This window comes from Muscardinus avellanarius (assembly GCF_963383645.1).
Source record: "Muscardinus avellanarius genome assembly, chromosome: 9".
Taxonomy (NCBI): domain Eukaryota; kingdom Metazoa; phylum Chordata; class Mammalia; order Rodentia; family Gliridae; genus Muscardinus; species Muscardinus avellanarius.
In genome coordinates, this window is record NC_137795.1 from 72,713,645 (window position 1) to 72,739,055 (window position 25,411).

General features: G+C 36.2%; 1 protein-coding gene across 1 annotated transcript in view; it reads right to left on the reverse strand.

Moving 5' to 3' along the window:
* The window catches only part of THSD7A (thrombospondin type 1 domain containing 7A), a gene marked incomplete at both ends in the record, with an annotated part of 440,777 nt that overhangs the window by 144,977 nt on the left and 270,389 nt on the right, over nt 1-25,411 (reverse strand). The window contains 2 exons of the mRNA XM_080701061.1: nt 20,473-20,685; nt 22,598-22,753. Of these exons, the coding sequence (XP_080557187.1) occupies nt 20,473-20,685; nt 22,598-22,753 (369 nt within the window). The remainder of the gene's footprint in view (nt 1-20,472; nt 20,686-22,597; nt 22,754-25,411) is intronic.

Consider the following 25,411-nt stretch of genomic DNA (forward strand, 5'->3'; position numbering starts at 1 on the left):
GTATAGTACTAGAGACTCCAGCCAGAGCAATAAGGCAAGAGAAGGAAATCAAAGGAGTACCAATAGGAAAAGAAGTCAAACTTTCACTATTTGCAGATGACATGATACTATATTTAGAAAACCCAACAAACTCAACCAAAAGGCTTATAGAACTGATCAACAAATTCAGCAAAATGTCTGGATACAAAATCAATCTTAAAAAATCAGAAGCTTTTCTGTACACTAACCATAAATACACTGAAAAAGAAATTCAGAAAACAATCCCACTCAGGATCTCAAAAAAAAAAAAAATACTTAGTAATAAACTTAACCAAGGAGGTAAAAGATCTCTACAAAGAAAATTTTAAAATCATTGAAAAAAGAAATTGAAGAAGATCTTAGAAGATGGAAAGATCTTCCATGTTCATGGACAGGCAGAATAAATATCATTAAAATGGCCATCCTTCCAAAAGTGATCTACAGATTCAATGCAATGCCCATTAAACTACCAAGATCATTCCTCACAGACATAGAAAAATCAGTCCTTAAACTTATTTGGAATAACAAAAAGCCCAGAATAGCCAAAGTAGTTCTCAGAAACAAAAACCATGCAGTAGGAATCACAATACCTGGCTTTAAACTATACTACAAAGCCATTGTAATAAAAATAGCATGGTAATGGCACAAAAACAGATACATAGACCAAAGGAGCAGAATAGAAGACCCAGAAACAAGTCCACACACTTTCAGCCAATTGATTTTTGACAAAGGGTCCAAAAACTTACACTGGAAGGATGACAGCCTCTTCAACAAATGGTGTTGGCAAAACTGGTTAACCATATGCAGAAAATTGGAAATTAATCCCACTTTCTCACCCTGCACAAGAGTTCACTCAAGATGGATCAAAGACTTGGAAATTAAACCAGAGACCTTGAAGCTCATTGAAGAGGGCATAGGTCCAACACTGCAACACATAGGCAGAGATAAACACTTTCTTAACAAGACTCCCAAAGCACAACAAATTAAAAGGCAAATCAATACATAGGATTGTATGAAACTGAAGAGCTTCTGTTCAGCAAAGGAAACTGTCAAGAGCCTCAACCTCAACAGAGAGCCAACAGAATGGGAGAAGATTTTTGCCACCTACACCTCCAATAGAAGACCAATATCTAGAATATACAGAGAACTCAAGAAACTCAACACCAATAAAACAAATCATCCAATCAAAAAATGGGCAAGTGACCTAAATAGATAATTCATGAAAGAAGAAATTCAAATAGCCAATAAATGCATGAAAAAATGTTCAACATCATTGGTAATCAGAGAGATGCAAATCAAAACTACCCTGAGATTTCACCTAACTCCAAGTAGAATGGCAATCCTTCAAAACACAAACAACATCAAATGCTGGAGAGGATGTGGAGAAGTGGGAACTCTAAAACACTGTTGGTGGGATTGCAAATTAGTGCAACCACTTTGGAAAACAGTATGGAGAATCCTCAGAAGAATGGGAACAAATCTACCATTCAATCCAGCATACCACTTCTGGGTATCTACCCAAAAGAAAGGAAACCAAATTACCAAACTAATGCATGTGTATCTATGTTCATAGCTGCACAATTCACCATAGCCAAACTATGGAACCAGCCAAGATGCCCATCAACAGATGAATGAATTACAAAACTGTGGGATATGTACAAAATGGAATTTTATTCAGCCATTTAAAAAAACTCAATTACATAATTTTCAGGGAAATGGATAGAACTGAAGGACATTATGCTAAACGAGATTAGTCAGTCACAAAAAATAAGAAATCAGATGCTTTCCATAATATGTGAAAGCTAAGGAGAAATAGGTCATAGGAGGAACTCTAGATGAAAAAGAAAATCCTATAGAGGAGCAAACAAGACATCCTAAATAAAGGGATGGGAGGGAGGAAAAGGAAATTCTCTAAAACACGAAAGTACTTAAACATATTGAAGTCAACCACTAAGTCAAGCATGGGAAGGAGGGATAGGGAGGGAATGGAGTGGTAATTGAGTAGGGGTTAAATGGGTGATGTGTACATATATGCCCACACAAGTTTTTTACCTCAATATGATGTATGAACACAATGCACCAATAAAAAATAAAAAAAAGAAATTTCACAGGATCATAAGCTGGGCATGGTGATGCATGCTGTGATGGTACACATTTGTAATCCCAGTACTTGGGAAGCTGAGACAGGAGGATCACAAAGGTTCGAAGCCAGTCTCAGCTACTTAGGTATCACAGCAACTTAGTGAGACCCTGTTTCCAAATAAAATATAAAATAGTTCTGTAGCCAGGAAGTAGAAAGCCCCTGGGTTCTATCCCCATTACCACATACACATACACACAAAAAGAAACTGCTCAGGATCTGGTGGTGGATCTAATTTGTTGCTTTGGTGTGTGTGTGTGTGTGTGTGTGTGTGTGTGTGTGTGTGTGTTTACACAAAACAATATATGCAATATAACTTCTGTCTTTATTTACTTGTTGGATCATACTCATTTGGAAAATTTCTTCTTTTCATTAGCATAAGAAGACTTATTAAAGGTTTTCCCAATAAAACAAGGCTCTAAGATATATGGACAAATATTCCCATTTTTGTAATTTAATATGTGACAGAGAAGTGAGGCTGCATCAACATCACTGATTTTAAACAAACTGCAAGGTGGGCATGGTGGCGCCTGCTTGTAATCCCAGCATTTGGGAGGCTGAGACTAGAGGATCATGGTTCACAGACAGCCTCAGCTATTTGGTGAGACCCTCTGTAACTTAGTGAGCCCTGTTTCAAAAAAATAAAGAATAAAAACTAGGGCAGAGGGTGTAGCTTGGAGGTCAAATGCCCCTGGGTTCCATCCCCAACCCCCCCCCCCCAAAAAAAAACCCTGCACTACAATAAAAATTTCTCAGACCCGTTCATAGATCAAATTAGCTTTATAACCAGAGTTATTGGTTTAGACTATGGAAAGAGCAAGAGCATTTGTCTCAACCTCCCTCTTTCCCTGCCATGGCTGACGTTCTATTTCACAATGACTTGATTATACCATTTTCCTTCCAGAACACTTCCAATTATAATAGTATGAAATAGAGTTTCCTTAAGTTGTCCTACCATTTCTTTCATGATCTGATCCTATTCCCAAAGACTAATCTTCAACTTTCCAAACAGGATCTGGGCAATGATAAGTTTGAATATTTGCAGCTAACCAAGCATCTCATATTATTTTATATCTGTGCTTTCACACAGTGTTAGCCTAAGGGATACTAACTTTCATAAGAAGTTGAGTTTATTCCTTGGTAATACAAGCCATCTCTTTTGAAAAGTCTTCATTAATCCTACAAAGTAGAGAATATTCTCTGCCTACTTTGCCCCTTAAGCACCCTAGCATAACTCTAGCCTCTAGCACTTATTGCACTATATTACAATGATTAGATTATATATTTTCCATCTCCAACTAAATAGTGTGTAATAGTTGGGCAAGAGCTGTCATTATTAATATGGATGGATCGTCTGAAAAATAACAGGCATAGTTAATGTGAAATGAAATAGTGAGTGAGCCTAGGTAGCATACTCTTTTAAATCAAAGCAATGATAAGACCTAGTTTTGAATAATACTTAAATGTTATTAATAAGATCAGAATGTCTCTGAAAGGTTGTAGCCCTTTTACAGAATGCATACTATATTTTCTGGACTCTAGATCTTAGAGAAACTCTTTGCATAACCTTCTTACATAAAAATCTTGATATAGCTAAATCTAAGTTGACATTTTATAATCTTAATAAAAATCATTAAACAAACAGTTTGTAATTTCATGTAATTTCTACCATAATCTCAGAAATTATTTACAGTAGTGAAATATTATATCAAAAAATAAAAGACAATAAAAAAGAATGAAGCTGGGTCATATGGTTAAGTCCATTCTCATTCTTCTGAGGATCCTCCACACTGGTTCCAAAGTGGTTGTGCTAATTTGCCATCCCACTAACAATGTATTAGATTTCCTACTTCTCTATATCCTCATTAGCATTTGTTGTTGTTTGTGTTTATAATGATTGCCATTTTAATTGGGGTTAAATGAAATCTCAGGGAAGTTTGCTTTGCATTTCTCTGATTGATAATGATGTTGAACATTTATTCATACACTTATTTGCCATTTGAATACATGCATGTTCATAGGTGCATAATTCACAATTGCCAAACTGTGGAATCAGCCAAGATGTCCATCCACAGATGTATGGATTAAAAAACTATGGGATATGTGCACAATGGAATTTTATCAAGCCAGAAAGAACACAATTTTGTCATTTGCAGGGAAATGAATAGAACTGGAAAAAATTATGCTAAGTGAGATTAGTCAGCCACAAAAAGTGAAATGGGGAATGTTCTCCCTACTATGCAGAAGGGAGTAAATGGGACAGAAGAGGGTCTCTATACAAAGAAACCTAAGATGAGTGAAGAAGGTGACCTAACTGAGGGAGACGAGAGGGAGAAGAGGGAAACACCTTAACGGACATGATGTGCATAATCCAACTCATCAAGTCAATCACTGGGCTGAGTATGGGAAGGTGGCGGGGGGGGGGATAGGGTTGGAACTGGGGGAGGATACAATGAATGCTGTGTGCATGTATGCCTCTATCACCCTGAACTTCATCAAGATGTATGATTACAAGCATCAATAAAAAAATGTTCTGTGGAGAGAAAATGGGTCCCTAGAAGAATTTTCTTCCACTAGATTCTCTCTATGCCCTTTCTACTGAGAAACCTTCTATAGAATTTAACTTATATTAATTTGCAATCCCACCAACAGTGTCTAAGAGTTTCCATTTTACCACATCAATGCCAGCATCTATTCTTGTTTGTGTTCTTGATGATTGCCATTCTAACTGGCATTAGATGGAATCTCAGTGTAATTTTGATTTGCATTTTCCTGATTGCTAATGATGTTGGAACTTTTTTTCTTATACTTATTCAACATTAGTATTTCTTCTTTTGAGAAGTGTCTATTCATATCCACTGCCCATTTTTTAACTTAGATATTTTTTAAGTATTTAGTTTTACTTCAGTTTTGTATTTTTTAATACTTTTTGTATTGTTTTTCACAGGGGCTTTGTAGGTGTTAGGCAAGGACTCTAACACTGAGTTAAGTTTCCAGCCCATAATAATGAGGTTTTTTTTTTCTTTTTTTAGTTTTGATTTTGGTCCTGCTGTAGTCTACCTCTGAACTATACTCCCAGCCTTAAAGCAGGGTCTCACTAAATTGCAGAAGGCCCTACTAAGTAGCTGATGCTGGCCATGAACCTGTGATATCCCCCTATCTCAGCCTTCCAAGTATGGAAATTACAATCATGTGCCATCATTCCTGACTTAGCACTGAGTTTTTTAAGCTCCATATAGATATAGATATAGATATATCTTAGATATAAATCTGCTATTAGAGGGGTAGATGGAGAAGATTTTCTTCCATTAGGTAGGTTCTGTTTTTAGGATTTGCATAGTTTACTACACAGAAGCTTTTTAGTTGGATGCAATTCAATTTATTGATTTTTGTTTTTATTTCTTAAACTTTGGGAATCTTATTGAGAAAGTATCTATTTGTGTTAGTATGGAGAAGAGTATGGAGGTTCCTTAAAAGACTGGGAATAGAGCCACTTTACCACCCAGGCATGCCATTTTAGGGCACCTTCTCAAAAGCATTTAAATCAGATTACAATAGGGATACATGTATTTCTATTTTATAGCAGCTCAATTCATAATAGCCAAACTATGGAATCAGCCTATAGGTCCATCAAAAGATGAATGGAATTACAAAATTATAGTATATACAACACATAGAATTCTACTGAGCCATAAAACAACAATTGTGTCATTTGCAGGAAAATAGATGGAACTCAAGACTATTATGTTTAGTGAGATTAGCCAGTCACAGGAAGTGAGAGGGAATATGTTTTCACTCATATGTGGAAGCTAGAGAGAACATGGGAAATAAAAAAGAACTCAGATAATTTAGGGAAGACACTAGTAGAATGAGAAAGAGGGAGGTGGAGAGAGAGGGATGGAGGGGAAGGAAAAGGGGGAGAGCTGATGATGTAACTATACAAATAAACTTTTGTTCATACATGAAGGCATTTGTATCTATGTAAAGTTTATCCTTGGGCAGGAGGGGGAGCAGGGTGGAACCAATGGAAAACAGAAAGGAATGTTGTGTGCACGTATGTACTTACCACTCTGAACCTCACTATGATGTATAATTACAATGTACTGATAAAAAAAGAAGTAATTGCAATCATAACACACAAAAATTAATTTGTTGGGAATCCTACATTAAGCTCATCTCTAATATAACGTAGAGGTTTTGCAAATGTTTACACAGAATATTCTTTTAAAAATGTAGAATAAATAATTGGTTAGGATTAATTTTCTATACATACAAGAGTATAAGCCTCATTCAAAGGAGGAACTTTCTACTCTCTGTTACACTTTCGGTATAAAAATAATGAACTGACCTTACCGGCTTAGACACTAGCTTTAGATGTGAACTAAAAGTCAGATTATTGTAGCAATGCATGAACATCCACGTATATGGAAGCACATTTCACAGTAGGTAAATTAGGCACCAATTTAGGTGTCCATCTACGGATAAATGGATAAAAATATGTAATATATACACAATGAAATTTTGCTAAGCCAAAAAGAACAACAAGATTATGTTGTTTGCAGGAAAGTTGATGCAACTAAAGAATATTATACTGAGATCAGCGAGTCTCAGAAAGTCAAGGGTCCATATATTTTCTTTTATGTATGGAAGCTAGAAAAAAAAAACAGAAAACAAAAGGGACTTCAGAAAAAATAAGGGAAGAGACCAGTAAAATAGTGGAAAAATTGGGGGAGAGATGTGGGGAGGAGAATAAGAAGAATTGATGAAGTAGGTAGTTCAAATAATGCTATGTCCATATATGAAGGTATCACTACCAACCTCACTAACATGTATGGGGAGAGAAGAGCAGGTTGGGATCTGTAGGGAAACATATAGCAAGTGCTGTGTGCATGTATGTTTGTATCACTTTGAACCTCACTATGATTACTTCATATCAATAAACAGTATGAAAAAACTAAAAATAGAATAAATAAAAATAATAAAAAATAAAAATAAAAAATCTCTCAAAAATTTCTCCATGGGAGGATAGACTTAATGGTTCAAATGATAAAAAAATACTCGATTTCCATATTTTGCTTTTGCATAACCAACTTTATGCGCTCGACCCTCCGTAACTCCAGTGTCTCTTCTACTTATTTCTGTACAAGCTCTTGGATATATTCTGTCTGCTAGCCCACACTGAGCCACAGCCTAGAAGATGCATATACTATTTGTATTGGCTGGGAGGTGGAATCAACCCTAGCAAACTTCATGAATAAATTCACAGGATGGATGACTTTATCAAATAAAAATCAGAGACATAGTTAATGAGAAAAAAGAATGAATTAGTGTTGAAGAAACAATACATGATTGCTTTTATAGTTTTATATCAATTTAGCAATTTCTTTCAATATAAGGTGAAAATTTAGCTTTTTTGCCAATTTATTTAAATTTCCTACTCCCTTTGAGTTTAGTGGCAAGCCAAAGTCTATTTTCTGACAATAGTTACTAACTTGTTTTTATACATCTAAGAAAAGTATAATACTCTCAATGAAATATATTAGGTAAAATTCTTTCATAATAAAAATTAAAAATGTACTCTAATATTAATATTATTATAATTAATCTTCATATATTAGATCTAATTCAATCTTAGTTCTTCTCAGAAGACATTATTAGGTCTATGTTAATTAATCAGTAATATGTGTCAAGTGGAAAAGACTATTAAATCAGAAATCTGTTTCATTATAATGTAGATAAACTAAGTTTCTATAATGGAATTTTATTGTTATACACATATTATTTTCTGAGAGCTAACAGAATACCTCTTTCCTTAAAGGTACTTATATATGCCTTGAAAATAAGTACTTACCTCACAAGTATATTATAAAAATAAATGATATAGACTATAGATCATTAGATCAGTTACAGGTAAATAAAATTTTTTTTCTTACCTGTTTCACTACTGAACAGGTCTTAGAGGAATAATGGGAATGACAAATATTCAAATGGCATGCATTATGTTTCAGAAATAATTCTGATATTAATTTGTTCATACTCCATGACAATATCAATCCTCATTTTACAGATGAGAAAATTTAGTCATAGAGAATTTAAGGAGCTTACTAAAGAAAAATGACAAATTCCATACTATGATTTAGATCTTGAAAATCTCTTAAATGCCCATGTTTTAAAAGCTTAACCCCTAGAGTAGTGCTTTTATGAAGCTGTTAAAACTTTAAGAATTAGGACCTGGTTGGAGGTCTTCCATGATTGGGCACATATCCTTAAAGAGTTGAGTGGAACCTTGGCCCTTTCTTCTTCCTCTCTTCTGCTTCCTGACCATGTGGTAAATTATTTGCTCCAGGAAACCCTCCCCACCAGAGGTCAAAAAGCAATGGGTCCACCTTATCATAAATTAGAACCTCCATGATTATGAGCCAAAAACGAACCTTTTCTCTCTGTAAGTTGAAAACAGAAAGTAAAGCAATGCCAAATTTATTTATTTATTTTCCTTATATGAGTAAAGTAGCTATTTTGTTCAAGAGCACTGAAACTTGAGAGTAATAGAATTTGAAGACATTGGGATGTTAATAGGATGTGGAATTTGGTGTTATGCTTTGTCTAACATCTGGCAGGCAAAGTTTGAATTTGCAGTGAGGGCAATAAAAAAGATTACTTAAGAAAAACAGAGTCAGTCCTTGAAAAAATGATGTTTAGAAATGAATGGGTGCAAGAAATTAGTAATGGATCAGAGATTTATTGACAAAGCTAAGAAACAGACATACAAAAAATAAAATAGAATTTTTACTCAATAGTAGCTAACAGTATAGAACAAAGAATGGGGAACAATAAGCTCTAAATAATCAAATGCCAAAGTCCATTAAATGTACATCCCTCCATTTATTAAAAAGAGGGACAGAAAAGACAACTAGTGAAATGCACAGGATGAGATCAGGAAGATGTTCTATGTTCCCCAAATGGCTTTGGACTTTATTAAGAAGGGAGAAGGAAGCCAGCAAGTGCTTTTGATCAGCTGAATGAGGAAATCAAGGTAAGTTTTATGGTTAGAGATATGTAATACCAGAATGAAGAAAACCTGATCCTAGGATACCATTATCAATATCTCCACTAATTGCCCTAGCTCCCAATTTGTGTGTGTGTGTGTGTGTGTGTGTGTGTGTGTGTGTGTGTGTGTGTTTAAATTAGCACTTCACTGTTGTAATTTCCTCTAAGTCACACTATCCTGTCTCACCTGAATTAGTGACAGTCTTTTAACTCCATTCTTTTCTATTCCACTAAATTTTAATCTCAGTAAAACAGCATGAGTGATTCTTTGAAAAGATACTCAGTTATAGTCACTTATCTGCTTAAATCCTCAAACAAATTCCCATTTGTGTTTATGAGCTTTGCATTGTGATGAATAAAATACCTGACAAGAACAATTTAGAGGAGGAAAACTTTATTTTGGCCCATGGTTCTAGAGTTTCAGTTCATGATCAGCTCCAAGGTAGAAACATAATGGCCAAAGACAGAGGAAAGTGGCCCCATTTATAGCAAAGCTGAGGGGAGGAGGAGGAGGAAGAGGGAGAGTAGGAGAAGGAGGGAGAAGAGGAGGAGGGAGAGGAGGAGAAAAAGGAGAGAGAGATAAAAGGAGGAATGAGAATGAAAATGAGAAGGGCAAAAATTTCTATCAATGTTTATGTTATAGAAATCACATAAGGTCACTTCTATCCCGTTTATGGATCAAAGCAAGTCTCAAGGCCTATCAGATCCAAAGGATAGTGCAATGGATTAGACCTTTTGAGGGAGGGACTCCCAGAGCTTTGGGACATAGTTAATCTAACATCAGCTACATTTCTGTTTCCCATTTTATATTCTTCTTTCACTTCTTTGCTAAATGTTAGCATTCCTTTATAACTGCCTGTTGTAGAGCTCCACCAGAAACCCCAACCAAACTCTATTGGCATTCAAACTCACTGTCTTACTGTCATAAATTAGATTTTCTTTTAAAGCCCTGAAATATAAAATAAAACGTTTGAGCTAGGTGTGATGGTGCACACTTGTAATCCCAATACTTGGGGGGCTGAGACAGAAGGACTGCAGGTTCGTGGCCAGCTTTAGCTAATTTATGAGGCCCTCTATAACAGTGAGACCCTGTTTCAAAATTTAAAAATAAAATGCCTCTGGGTTCAATTCCAGTACTGAAAAAAAAAAGAAAGAAAGAAGAAAAAAGAAGAAAAGAAAACCTGTTTCTCATTACCTATCTGAGAAAAAGATTTTCAGAGTAAGAAATAGCCTGAGGTTACCATCCAGTCTAGGATCTAGGTAATGATCCTTTACTATCACAGAATGAGCTAAGTGATGTCTACTGCATGCTCTCTGCTATACAAAAAAGGCTTCCCAAGAATCTTAAAGTCATTTCCATAGCAGCCTCACAAATGGCCCAAAGTAAAAAAAAAAAAAAAAAAGATTTGTTTCTGAAATAATTATGGATTTATGGATAGTGATTTTTGTTACAGAGTGTCCTCCAATAAAATTCATAAGAAACTCAAAACATTTTAAAAGTGTTTTATTGATTCTGACAATTGGACTTAGAGGAAGTGAGACAACTGAAATGGAAACTTGCTTCTGGGCTAATTTCTAAGGGCTGGATTCAGAAATAAAAGCTCCTCAACTACAAATATAAGCCATTTCTTATGGAAAAAGAAAAATGGCTCAGGGGAAAAAATCCAAATGTTCAAAAAGAAGAGCAAAGAATCAAGGAAAATAGTGGTTTAGGGAAACTCCCAGAGGAAAAATTAGAGGTGTATTAGGGAACTTTCCCTGTCCCTGGTATGAAGCAAACAGGCTGGATTTCAGAGTTGACACAGATCAGAAACTGCTGAATGCCTGCTAGTTTTCTTATGTTTGAATGGAAGAATCTATTTTGATTTCCCTGCCCTTATCATATCATTGTGTCTTTTATTTCTGAAGAGAATTCGTAGGCCATATATTGTCCTTTCAGTTCACAAGTCTCTGATCCAAGTACTCCTGGCACCGATAGGCACCTGATCCACACCTACAGGCACCTGAGTTATACTCCTGTTCGAAATAGATGCAGATGATGAGCTCTCCATATACCTTCATGAGAGGCGTGGTGACATAGGGCATGAAAATTCTGATGGTCTTGTGTAGAAAGAGGTTATATTTTGCATGTGGGGGGAGTAAAAGCAATGCTGACCAGAAAGTAGACTGGTGTAAATTAAATCATTTTCAATAACTCTTTGTAACTCTGTCACCAAGAGGTAGAGTCTATTTCCTGACCCATTAAAATTTGAGTTGTCCTCTGTTTTGATTAACAGAATGTAGCAGAAGTGATAACTATTCAAGTTTAGGAGGGCTTTAGCTTCTGTTTCATCTTCTTATAGTGATTTCTGAAAACTACTAGGTAAAGAAGCTGGTCTTAGCTTATTGGAGGATAAGAGTTCATACAAAGAAGCAACAGTGTACCCCTTCGGACAGTAGCAATATCCAAACATCTGCAGAAGAATATTTTGGACTAATCAGCTGTAGCTAAACCTTCACAAGTAAATTTAGGTAGAACCTGAGAAAGAACTTCCCCCAAATTATGAGAAATCCTGTTATTGTTTTTAGGTACTGAATTTTGTGGTGGTCTGTTACTCACCCAGAGTTCAATGATACATTGCCTGAAAGGCAGGAAGGGAATGCAGAATGTGGAATTAGGGAAACTACAGGAAGACAGAGTCTGACAGAGGAGGTCAATATACACCTGGCTAAAAAAGCAAACAAGAGTTGCCATGATGTAAGGAATGAAATGTATTCTATTAGGTTTAATAGTTCAAATCCTGCCTAATTTGACTGAAATGTGTTCTTTTCATCTATTCTATTGTTTAATGGCACAGATAGAAGAAAGGTGGTTGCTCTGGCTGTCAACTCACCACTACTACAAAGTGAAAGTCCGTTTTCTCTTACATTTGCCATGTGAAGTAGCGGCTAACACTTATTGGGGGAATTTATATTAAGTGGTAAGTAATCAATTATTTGCCTAACTTTCATCTGATGTCTCTGTTAAATCTACTTGCAGAAATCAAAGATAAATAAAATTCTTCACAAAATCCTACTATTTGCTATTGTACTGCTATTCAAAGTGATATTGGCTCAGATGTGGCATTCACCTATAATCCCAGTATTTGGGGGGTTGAAACAGGAAGATCACAGTGTGCAGTAACATAGCAAGACTCTGTTTCAAAATAACAAGAGCTGGAGTTGTAGCTCGGTGGTTTGAATGCTAATAGGGAGGCATCATTGGCTATAACCTGTCATATCTTGTTAAATAGTGTCTTCTACACTAGAGAGGACTGCCAATGAGGACATGAAGACTTTCAGTTTAGTAACATGCTTTGATAGGATATTTTGTAGACAAATGTAAGGCACTCTTTGCATTCCCTGTATATCAAATAAAAAGAGCTAAGTTCTTCTGCACAATAAAATTTGATTTTTTGCCAGGCACGCTGGCACATGCTTGTAATCTTAGTACTTGGGAGGCTGAGACAGGAGGATCATAGGTTCGTGGCCACTCTCAGCAAGTAATGAGACTCTCAGGAGCCTAAAGACACTAAAATAATTTTATTTACTGCTCTAAAATTATTTTAGAGACACTAAAATAATTTTATTAAATTATCAAAATATATTGTGATATATGCATAGTCACATACAGCAAGCAGACAGATCAAGGTACTTGATGACAGGTTTTTAAAGTACAATATAAAACTGTGATTACTACAAGCCAGTACTGAAGTACAATCTCTTGCCTTAAAACTTTTTAAAAGGCTATAATAACTTTGATCTTTAAGCAAATTGAATAAACAATCTTAACCCAATTATAGGAAACTCCAAGAGTGTTAGATGATCCTAATTCTAAGTAAGACCTCTTAGATTTAAGCACAGTATCCAACCTAATTATATTCTAAACACATTAAATGGCATGGCATTCTACAGGAAGGAAACTTCTTGGTTGATTTATTGGTTAAATTATGGAAAAATTATTCAGTTATAGAATGGACTCCTGCATTTAAAAGATCAGTTTTTCCATGTAATGGATGCCTAATCTGTGTTTAGAAGTAGATTCTACTTCTAAAGAATGATGATGCATTTGAAATTGTGTTCTAGGCCAGGTCTACCGAAATGTGAGTTGATCTGACTTCAGAGGGAGTTCTCACCGAAGTTGTAGAAGGAAATCTTATTTAGATGAGGTGTTTCTTCCTTACATATTATGTCTTTTTGCCCATCCTTGATAACATTTATGATAAAATATGGTCCAGAAGTATTCCTCTGATGGGAGCAAATACATTTATAAATATGTTCTTTAATCTTACAATCTTTAAAAGGTATCATAACATTTTAAGTATTAAATAATCATAATATCTGCTGCTCTTGCATATGCAGATTTTCCTGGCTTTCAATGTTCCTTTTTTTCAATAAAAATAAAACAGAATTATTTAAGTTCCATTTAGGAATCTAAGGAACCTTTGAAGTGGCAGTGGATCTGTCTTCTATATTCTCCAAGAATGTTCATGGAGCTAATATTTTTCATAATAGTTTTGATTCCAATTTTCCTCCTCTTCCCCAAATTTACCAGTTATTTATAAGGTGATTATATAATTCATTATTCAAACCAGGGCATATCTGAGATTAAAAGGGGGCGTTATTAATAATAACTTCAGCCGGACATGGTGGCACACGCTTGTAATCCCCGCACTTGGGAGGCGGAGACAGGAGGATCGCACAGATTCGAAGCCAGCGTGGCTGGCTTAGGAGACCCTATTTCCAAATGAAAAAGCGTAAAAATAGGTCTGGGAGTGTATCCCAGAGATAGAAGGGTTTCCAGGAACCCCTGTACCACAAAAATAATAATAATAACTTCATAAATTGGTATTATTATGAAAAAACCTATAAGACTCAGTCACTTATTTCATAATAAATGATATTTCTAGTTTCCTGTAGGCCTCCTCAAACATTTTTATTCTCCAGATTTTTCCTTTTACTTCTTTCAGACCCTTCTCATATCTTCCTTTACCACTTGCAAATTCCTTAAATCTCTCCCCACACTACCAGTGGATATTTGAAATACATACATACATATATGTACATATCTATCTATATCTATATATCTATCTATCTATCTATATATATATATATATATATCTACCCCCCCCCCTCTCTCTCTCTCTCTATATATATATATATATATATATATATATATATATATATACACACACACACACACATACATACACACTGGGGGTTGAGCCCAGGGACCTTCTACCTCCAAGCCACACTCCCAGCCATATTTTATTTTTTATTTTTGTATTTAAACTGGTCCTGTCTAGGTTCCTGAGAGTCTCAATACTTGCTGAGAGTGGTCACAAACCTATGATCCTCCTGTCTCAGTCTTCCAAGTACTGAGCTTACAAGCATGTGCCAGCATGCCCGGCAAAAATTCAAATTTTATTGTGCAGAAGAACTTAGCTCTTTTTATTTGATACACAGGGAATGTAAAGAGTGCCTTACATTTGTCTACAAAATATCCTATCAATGCATGTTACTAAACTGAAAGTCTTCATGTCCTCATTGGCAGCCCTCTCTAGAGTAAAAGTCACTATTGTCAGGCTTTAGGTTCCTTTTAGTTTATGTAACATTTATATTCCCTCTAATTATCACTGGATCTCTTCTTATAATGGAGTGTTAATGGTAGACTTGGATACCGTTCGATTCCTGTTACTGGATCTTTATACCCATCTCTGATTCTGCTGCCAAAGCCCCATTCTTCACCTTTTGCTAATTTTCCTTAAGCACTAGGGCTATCTTGGCAATATGGAGAACTATAAGTTTCTTCTTTCAGTTAGTATCTGTAGACCAGTGATTGCTACAAGAACACACACACACACACACACACACACACACACACACACCCCTCCATCACTGCAAGAAGCAGTCTCCAAAGTTCAATTTATGCTCCTGAGTGCTACACCTAATCAGACTGAGTCTACAACTTTGCTTTTTCTCCATGCAGAAAAGAATTCTCATAGCAGCCCTGAGGCTATCATCCTTAGATTCTCTTATAATGTTGGCCCTTGACTTATATCTGGGTTCTTTAATTTCTGAAGGACTCACCAATGTCTGCATTGTAACAGTGGCTCGTGGGCCTAAAGTGTTTCCATACACAGTGTAGTATGGGCTGCGCACCTGCATTCCTTTGGGGACTCTGGAGCATTGGTATTCAGGTTCCTGGCTCCCCGTATCAGCTGTGGGCTCCTAGCTAAATGGGCCACTTGAACTTCGCTGGTGGATGGCACTTCACATGTCTTGTCACACTCAAGGTTCTGAGTCAATCAAAATACTAGTCTCAACCAAGAGTCTAGAGTAATCTCTTTCTATTCCTGGAGAGCTTGCACTATGTCTTTACTTCTTATTTTACCTATCTCTGTCCCCCTTCAAACTTACTCTTTAATAAATACATACATGGGCACATTAATTCACTGTTTATATTTCACAAATTACATCCAAATTATATTGTAAGGATCAAAATACAGAACTCTTTTCCCCCATCTCTCCCCATATTGAATCCTGTTTCCTAGTAGTAAATCATGTCAATGTTTTTAGATGTTTATTCCTGTGTTTATTTCAAGATATTGAAATGACATATTCTCATATTCCTCATAATACTAACAACAGAGAAAGGATCAGAGAAGTAGAACATGGCTGGGTGTGATGGCGCACGCTTGTAATCCCCGCGTTTGGGAGGCGGAGACAGGAGGATCATGTAAGTTCGAAGCCAGCCATGCTGGCTTAGGAGACCCTGTTTCCAAATAAAAATATAAAAAATAGGTCTGGGAGTGTAGCCTGGAGGTAGAACGGTTTCCAGGAATCACAGTACCACCAAAAAAAAACAAAAAAAAAAAAAGAAAGAAAAAAAAGAAAAAAGAAAAAGAAAAAAAGAAGTAGAGCATGAGCTACTTGGGACAAAAAAAGCATTCTTCTTCAATTCCCTCGAATCAATTTCTTCCAAAAGGAAGAAATTGGTGGCAAAAATTTCAGAAAGATTAAACCGTCCCATGATAAGCCACTGCCCTGGACATTAAAGTCATCTTCCTCCAAGTATTTTCAGTAAGATATTTTAAAAATGGGTAGAAATAGTTGCCAAATTTTTTCTTTAGAGGCTTGCCTGCTTCTACTTTTAAAAGGTTCTCAATTACAAATTTTCTGCATTACGAGAATCCAGCTTATCCACTGTGGTGGTGAGAATCTCTAGGTCACAGACATTCCCATTCAAGAGCAGAACAGGAAGCCCTAGCCCAGTGACCCTCCAGTACTCTAACTACTAAACCATTAATAGCTGTATAGTGATGTAGTGTACTGATTTATTTTAGGAAAATATTATTTATAGCTTTTGTAACTAATATGAAAAAAATAAGATAGGTAGCAATCAAGTGAAAATTTCAAACTACTAAGTCTCATTACTTGGCAAAATAATTCAGAGAACAAATTAAACAAATAAGAAAACTTTTGAAATTCACCTGGAAAAGTGTCAATACTCTGATATCTGAATCAGATCTCATGATAAGAACATATGGATGCCATGATTTATTTATTTTTCCAACAGAGGGAAGAAGACATGGAAACAATAATGGGTTTACAGTCTCTTGTAAGAAATTTTAAGACAATGCATTCCTCTCCCACTCTCAAGCTTAATAGCATTTGTTCTGTCTCCAACCAATTTGGCAAACAAAATACTCTTAGCTCACCAAACTTATGCCTTTAAATAAAACACAAAAATGTCACAAAAATTAAAATAGAGAAGATTTGGGGTGTTCTCACAGGCCTAACATTCTCTAGGATTCTCCCTATCCTCACCATTGTAACGGTTCCTCCATTTGTGTTAGAGACCTGGGAATGCTTATCTACTGCACATAAATGTTTATCCTTTTCAGAGAGTCTAGTTGTCTTTTAAACTGTCTTTTGTCTGCAATTCTGTTACACTCCCTGATCTGTCAGAAAATCTACATAAAATTCTGCCTGCTGCTCACACAGCTCCCCTCAACCCTGCTCCTCAGAAAACCACTAGAAAGAAGAACAGCAGCAACAAATCCTAATGATCTCTGGAAGTCCAGACAACAGAGAGCTCAGAAAAAAGAAAATGTAGACCTTAACTGCTTTCAGGTCATTAACAAAATTGTGAAATTTGTCAGGAATGTGGGAGAAAAACAAGTATTTATTTATTTTTGTTACATTCACAGGCTCTAATTTTTCTTATCCCCAGTAGGACTTTAACTTAATTATGAAACAAAATCCATAGTTAAAGCCCAGGTCTGGAGGTACAGTCTGTACTACTAATCAACTTTAATTCCCTGGGCCCAATTTAATTACAAAACAACATTTGGTGCAGCTGTTAAACACTTAATCAGGTGACCACATGATACTCCTGGAGTAATATGTACAGGTCTCTAGCTTTTGTTTTTATTCTGTTAGCAGGATTATGTCTCAGTCATATACATATTTGAGCAGGCTCCAGGATTTACACTGAAAAAGAATTTTTCTCATTTTATATACCTCTGCAGTTGAGCCAGTTAGTGTTAAGTTGTACTTTCACTAATAAATGTTAGGAGGTAAAATTTAGTGATAGATGAGATGTCCTTGTAAAGGACAATAATAACACAGTATGTATCATTTCAGTTCTTACATTTTTAAATCCATTCTGTCTCTGAGGTAAAGTAAAAATGGCTTATGTATGTTGTGGATTACCAATTTGATTTTTAGGTTATAAAAATGACTTTCCAACACAACTGGACATATCAAACTCAGACCTCTGTTTATTTATTTACTTTTTAGTATTTACAATGGAAGACACTATATTTAATGTATAACAAAATAATTTTTATTTGGAAAACTTAAAGTTGACTATTGACATTATATATATATATATATATATATATATATATATATATACACACGTGTGTTTGTGTGTGTATTTTTGTGGTACTGGAATGGAACCCAGGGGCATTCTACCTCTGAGCTATATCCTATACCCCCAACACTATTTTTTTATTTTTTGTTTTGAAACAGGGTCTCACTGAGGTGCAAAGGACCTCACTAAGTAGCTGAGGCTGTCCACGAACTGCGATTCTCCTGTCTCAGCCTATGGAATGCTGGGTTTACATGCATGTGCCACCATGCCTGGCTAACCACTGATATTTTTAAGTAACTGGCTCCTCTAGTCTGTATCAATTGTACTCAATCTGCACAAATATCCAGGATGACTGCTGCTGTACTCAGTAGTTGTTTTTATTTTTATTTTGTTGGATAACTCTGAAATGAAAGTTCCACGCAGAGCTAATTTTTTGTCTTAGCTGTTTACTTCATTGAAATATACCTTTGATATTACCATGGATTCTAATTATTTCCTAGATCTTTAGAAGGACAGGATTATTTGAACTAAAGAAAAAGCATAAACAGTGTCAAAAAGAGAGTTAAATGTGACCTTTACTTTTCTACTTTAAATTCAAAAGAATTAGAGTAAAATCTAATCCAAATTAGGATTTGAAGTGTGAATAAAACAGAGACAGAAATTGCTTTTCACTTTCTTTTTTTGTATGATATTCTCCACATGTTACTATTTCCTTTCCTTTCCCTTTAGAGTAGAGCAGGGAAAAGCTGAAAAGAGAATGTATCATAGCTAATTACACCTCCACAGAGAAGAGCAGAACACATAAAACCATTATAAAAGATCTGTAGCAGTATTCCCCTTCTTCACATTTCAACTTCAAGCAACATCTGAGCTAGTGCTTGCTTGAAATTCTCTCTCTCTCCTGCATGGCTACCATGGCCCCTGGACAAAGAAGACACTGTACACTGTTAAGTCGAAAGGCTAATTTCTCAGTAATAGCAGTGTCTGTCAGTCTCCACCCGAGAGAGTATCTTTCTTTACTGTTGAACTGTGACTGAGTCACAGGAGGAAACAAGTCTGCTTGCTGGAAGAAAATAAGACGGGAGGAATGATGACGGTTACCAGATGTTCCAGGGGCCCTGAGGGGTACCAGGATGTTTCTGCATATGCTGTAAGCAGCATAAACTGTCAAATCATGGGACCCTGGGGCATAGTGCTCATGCTTCTGTGGTGTGCAGAGTCACAGGATTTAAGAGCCAGAAGGACCCTGAGAGATGATCCTGTCTGGAGATTTTAACTGTGTCTGAGGGAGTCCTACCGCTCCTAAGTGGGACTGGGGGGATTGCTGACGGTGAAGGGTTCCCCTACAAACAGTAGCAGCACTCTTGAGAGAAATGTAAAATTCTTATGTCAGACATAATATCAAGACAGATCATTTTACAAACAGAAATTAGTTGTAAACTGGGTATAATTGGCCCTTGCCTATAATCCTAGTACTTAGAAGGCTGAGACAGGAGAACCAAATATTTGAAGTCAGCCTCAGCAACCTATTGAAACAATTTTCCAAAAAAAAAAAAAAAAAAAAGGGCTGTGGATGTAGCTTAGAGCTAGAATGCCCCTGCCTTCAATCGTAGTACCTACCAAAAGAAAAAAAAAATTAGATGTAAAAGTCTAAAGTAACTACTGTGGCTGAAACAAATAATCTTGTAGAAAACCACCTTCCATTTGCTCTGTGAGGCTGACTGAAATTCTAGGTTACAACAGGCGCCCTGGCTTGGGAGTCTGGAAATTAATTATCATTAAGCCACAATATCAGGGAGGAAAAAACAAAGACTTTTAAAGTCACATAAACAAACCCTGACAATGCTTCTTTATTGACATCCCTTTTTCTGTTGTAAATAAAACAGTATCATGTGGAAAATGGTTACCTTTCTTCATTACTTTTTTTTGTGTGTGTGTGGTACTAGGGTTCCTGGAAACCTTTCTACCTCCGGGATACACTCCCAGACCTATTTTAAGCTGGCTTAGAACCTGAACAATCCTCCTGTCTCCGCCTCCCAAGCGCGGGGATTACAAGGGTGCGCCACCACCCCCAGCCCTCCTCATTACTTTTAATTTGGTAATTTTATCCATATCTGTCATGATGAGGGTTTAATTCTTATTCTATGTTACCTTTATTGTTTTCAAGACTTAATCCCCTGTGTCAGATGATGGACTCTTTCTACTGAGAAAGAGGGGGAGAGAGAGAGAGAACACAAGAGAGTGGGCTATTTCTTTGTTAGTAATTGGAACCAGTTGTGATGAGAGAAGTCACAAGGTTATAAAGTAAAAGCATATCTCCAAGGTTACCTAGATGTTTATAAAAATGCAGTGGATGCATCTGTCTTACCATCACTGTTGATGCACACAACCTCTTGAACTTGAGTGCCAGGCCCACACTCTTTCCCATTATCTGGTTCACAGTCTCCCAGCCTCAGTGCTTTCCAGTCATAGCAGGATGGCTCTTCACAGGGAATGGCTTCCAGTAAGTGAGGGCAGTTTCCAGTCCCCCCGGAGCCTCCAGTGGGCTCATTGGTAATGCGCCGCTTCCTCAGTTTGAAGCCTGGTCATTGGGGAAAGACAACATTTATTGCTAACATCACAGGTTGAATATTTCAGAAAACTGGAGAGTACAACTCCAGTGAGAATGCTGGAGGCAGGCAGAAGGTAGAATCATTTTTTATTTGAATCACTAGTGTGTGTGTGTGTGTGTGTGTGTGTGTGTGTGTACACGCGTGTATACAAAGTAATTTACCTTTACCTTCAAAGGTAAAAGTTAGAATGAGTTAATTCTACCTTATTACCTTCATGTATATATACTATATATATATATTTTTTAATTTTTTAATATAGTTTTACTATATATGTATATACACACACATATATACATATATACATATAGTAAGACTGCAGCACAATGTGATCTTATGAGCCATTTCTCTTTTTTTTTTTTTTTTTTTTGTGGTACTGGGGGTGGAACCCAGAGGCTTTCCACTTCCGGGCTACACTCCCAGACCCATTTTATATTTTATTTGGAAACAGGGTCTTACTAAGTTGCTGAGAGCCTCACTCAGTAGCTGAGGCTGCCCTCAAACCTGCATGATCCTCCTGTGTCAGCCTCCCAAGTGTGGGGATTACAAGCGTGCGCCACCATGCCCAGCAAGAGACATTTCTTTGAAAATGAATCAATGAATAAACAGAATGGGAAAAGGATTTGGGTTTTAGCTTACAAAATAAAAGATAAGGCAAGAAATGTCATCTAGTTTCCATAGGGTTTAGATGGAGAATGAGAAATGGGAGGAAAAGGAGGAGAGGAGAGGAGTGGAGTGGAGTGGAGTGGAGTGGAGTGGAGTGGAGGAGAGGAGAGGAGAGGAGAGGAGAGAAAGAAATACAGATAGATGCTGATAGATTCTGAAAGTGAAACAATATTCAAAATGATGAAATCTCAAGCTATTCAGAAATATTCAAAATCAAATGCAAGTTCTTTCAGTTTTAATTCTTTAGCACTGTCACATGAGTAAATTTGGGAAAGGAACCTTAGAGAATTTCATAGTTCCAGAGAAACTGTACATGAGTTGAATTTCAACTCTATGAAAATTTGAATTCAGGACCTAAACCATCCAGGCTCTAATGTTAGGTATTCAAAGTTTTTTTTTCTGGGCTTCAATAGCTCCTGAGTGTTGCCTTTTCTGACAAAATAAAACAATATTATTAAGCCTGTTTATTGCTATGTGAATATACTAGAGTAACTAGGAGGCTGCCCTTTGACATAAAGCAGAAAAATATTTTCCATTGTGAGAGCATGTGGAAATCAGCCTGCAATGCTCACAGTGAAACAAAGCACTATATTTATCCTACTTTTCTTGGACGTGCCATTTGTGCCAGAAAAGCAATAAAGTTTTAAAAAAAGTATTTTAAAATTACCTTCAAAGTAATTTACCTTTTACCTTCAAAGGCAAAAGTTAGAATGAGGCAATTCTACCTTATTATCTTCCTGTTAATAAGGAGTTCTGGGGGCAATAGCTATGGGTAAAGCTCTGAATTATTCTGTGTTATTGGCTCATTGATTCTTCAAAGACAGGCTGGGTGACAGATATTATAGCATCGTTTTTACAGATAAAGAGGCAATGATTTAAATACAAGTTAATTAACTTATCTAAATCATAAAGGACAGTCTGCTTTCCAATCCAGGTCAGTCTGATACTACCCTCATCCTGAACCACTACATTAAACTGTGTCAGATATTCCCCATCCTGTTATCTAAATTATGAAGCAGGTTGCCCATTACTTCTATCTTCATCTTCTAGTACCACAACCAGAGTAGGTTTATTTATTTGTGTTTTTGAAATCAGTACTCATTAGCCATTCTAAAAATGTATCACAAACAAATAATGACAAAAAACCAAAACAGCATTTTTAAAATAACTGGACTCAATTGACGGGCTTTTCAAGCATGTTATGTTAGTAGTACTTACCTTTTTTGCCTTGCTGGTCATCACAGTTTTCATAAGTACAAGGTCCCCACGCCGACCAAGGTGAGACCTCACATTCAATTGGACAGGGGATGTGGCACAACTGTGTAGTATTAGGGACCGGGCCAGTGCATAATTTTGAGTCCACTGGCTTTGAGGCTGTTTGAAGAAAAATACAGATATCTAATTAAACCAAAAATAAATGTTATGATAAGATTAATAATATGGTTTTTTATGTATGTATAGAGAAGGCAAGTGCCCAAAACACCAGGACATTATTCCAGTACTTATCAGCTACATCTTGAGATTAAAAAAAAAAAAAAGAGGAAAAAGAGAAGTCAAAAGAAACTGGACTAGATGTCTTGCAAACTATCTGACATCTAGCTTTACCTTGAACTAGTCATGTAGTTAATAACAACGGTATTTTTCACAGTCAGTAAGATAATCCTTAAGGTGAACTCTGAGATTCTACAGTTGTTTTGTTGGAAAGTGGCATCTGCTTTAGAGGACTGAACCCCGGAGGAGGGAAAATACAACTTTGATAAATATGAAAAAACGTCCACTGAGTAATTTCTGGGGGAGCAAACTCTTGTCCCTCTTGGTCCACAGGTGCTGAGAGGTGGTATGACATGGATATGAGGAAGGAAAAGTTCAACCGGGACAACTGTCTACCTGCTGCCACGTGACTCGTCCAGTACTTTCCTGAACTTTGTCGTTATATATTATCTGCATATGTGATCCAAATGTAAGAACTGCTCAGGCCTCTAATTCGTAATTGTCTATGCCTGTTCATCAGTTGAATGATGAACCAGGGGTAAACATTGCTTGCACGTGCCTCTATTCTCCTGATGCCTGCAGTTTGGCTCTTTTGTATACATATACATTTGACAGTGATGTCAAGATGTTTCCATGGTAATGGATACAGAACTGGTTTAAAATGACTAAAAGAGGAAGGTATTGAAAACCATGATGATAGTAAAAGAGAATTAGCTGTCTGTTATCTGTCTGTACATTAATAAATTGCTAGAGTTACTTTTGATGCAAAAGATGTAGCCAGTAAATATCTTGGTCACATCTTTCCTTTTATTAAGGTTAGTTCCTATTTCATGGTAATAATTTAAAGAACCCATGCTTGCAGAATAAAAGATTAAATTAACAGGGACTTAAGTTGTTCTCATTCTCCTTGGATGAAGGAAATGCTACATAAGATTACATCTAGAAGCTCAGAGAGAAATTAAATATTTAAAACTAGGTATTTTAACTTGTAAATAAAACTACTGAATATGTCTATAGCTTAAACTCTAAGGTAATTGTAAGACTGTACATCCCTTTAGTTTCTGCACCCACAGGAACACACAGTCATAAACGCTGCCTGTTACAGTTTGGATCTGGAGTGTGACCCCAAAAGTTCATGTGTTGAAGCCTGGTCCCCAGTGCAGCACGGTTCAGAGGTGGGACATGGCTGGAGGAAGTGGATCACTGGGAACCCTGAGGACTATATTTGTCCCTGGCTCCCTCCTCTTTCTCTGTATTTGCTGGCTGCCAGGAGCTGAGCAACTTTCCTCCTCTTCCATGCCCTGATGCCATGATGTTTCTGTCTGGGAGCCAACCTATTTTGGGTTGAACCTTTGAAATAGTGACTCAGATAAATCTTTTCTCCTCTAAGTTGTTCTCATCCATATTTTGGTCACAGTGATGCAAAACGAACATGCTACCTAAAGGCCAGTATGTTTCCTCCTTTTACTATGACTTTTTGTTTTGAAAAATATTCTACAAATTTTTCTTTATCCTCTAAAAGGCACGTATGCCTCCACTCGCCACACATACTACAGTGAAAATCAATGACAGGGCACCTCTAATTTGTTTAGTATGGAGCACAGTGAGCATTCTCACTAGAGTTTGAAGGATTCTTGCTAGGTGTATCCTAACATCAGCCAAAGACCAAAATGATTAATTTTACTGCTTTCTAACAGTTAAAGTACTTGGCATACTAATGACAGAGAATACAGAAATAAATGTTTCAGTTTTTATGAATTTAAAAATAAACCCAGCATACTGATACATATTTCACAAAATGTGAATTCTTTTTTATGTTCTTTATAGGCAAAAGTCTATTATATGTAGCAACATTAACTGCACATTAATATAAGTCTTCTTACTTTTATTACTTTCACTTGAACACTCTTTCAGACTATCATTTAAATTAAAGGTTTTATGTAACCAAGTGCTGAAAAGTCTTGATTTTATTTCTTCTTCCAATTGATTAAAAGTAAATTTAAACCTTTATGTTACTATATTATTTTGGAAATATTAATATATGTAAAGTGAAGTTTACCAGGCATGCAATTGTGAAGAATGTGAGTCTGAAGATATTTATTCTATATAAAAGGCTAAAAACTCTGGGGGCAAACTTGGTTTTATTAAGATAACAGATGAAACATTTTGCTTTTACTTCCTTGGATATTTTCTTGGTAAGTTTAATTCTAGTTTTTTTTGGTATATTTTGAATGAATTCAATAGAATAATCAGTCACCAAATCTTCTTTAGCTTCTAGAATAGGAAGGTGATTAATGAAGGCTCCGTGAAGTATTGCTAAAGCAACATACTCGTGAGGATCACTTAGTTACTAAGCCAACCAAGTCAACCCTGAGAAAATAGAAGCCTTGAAAACTGACCTCTATTTTATAGATGAGGATTGTATCACCAATCAAAGAAGTGGAAAGAATATTTGTATATGTTTCTATTACTTTGGTGATTTTTATTATAGGCTTTCTTGTAAATAGAATATATATAGAGAGATAGATAATGTAAATAACA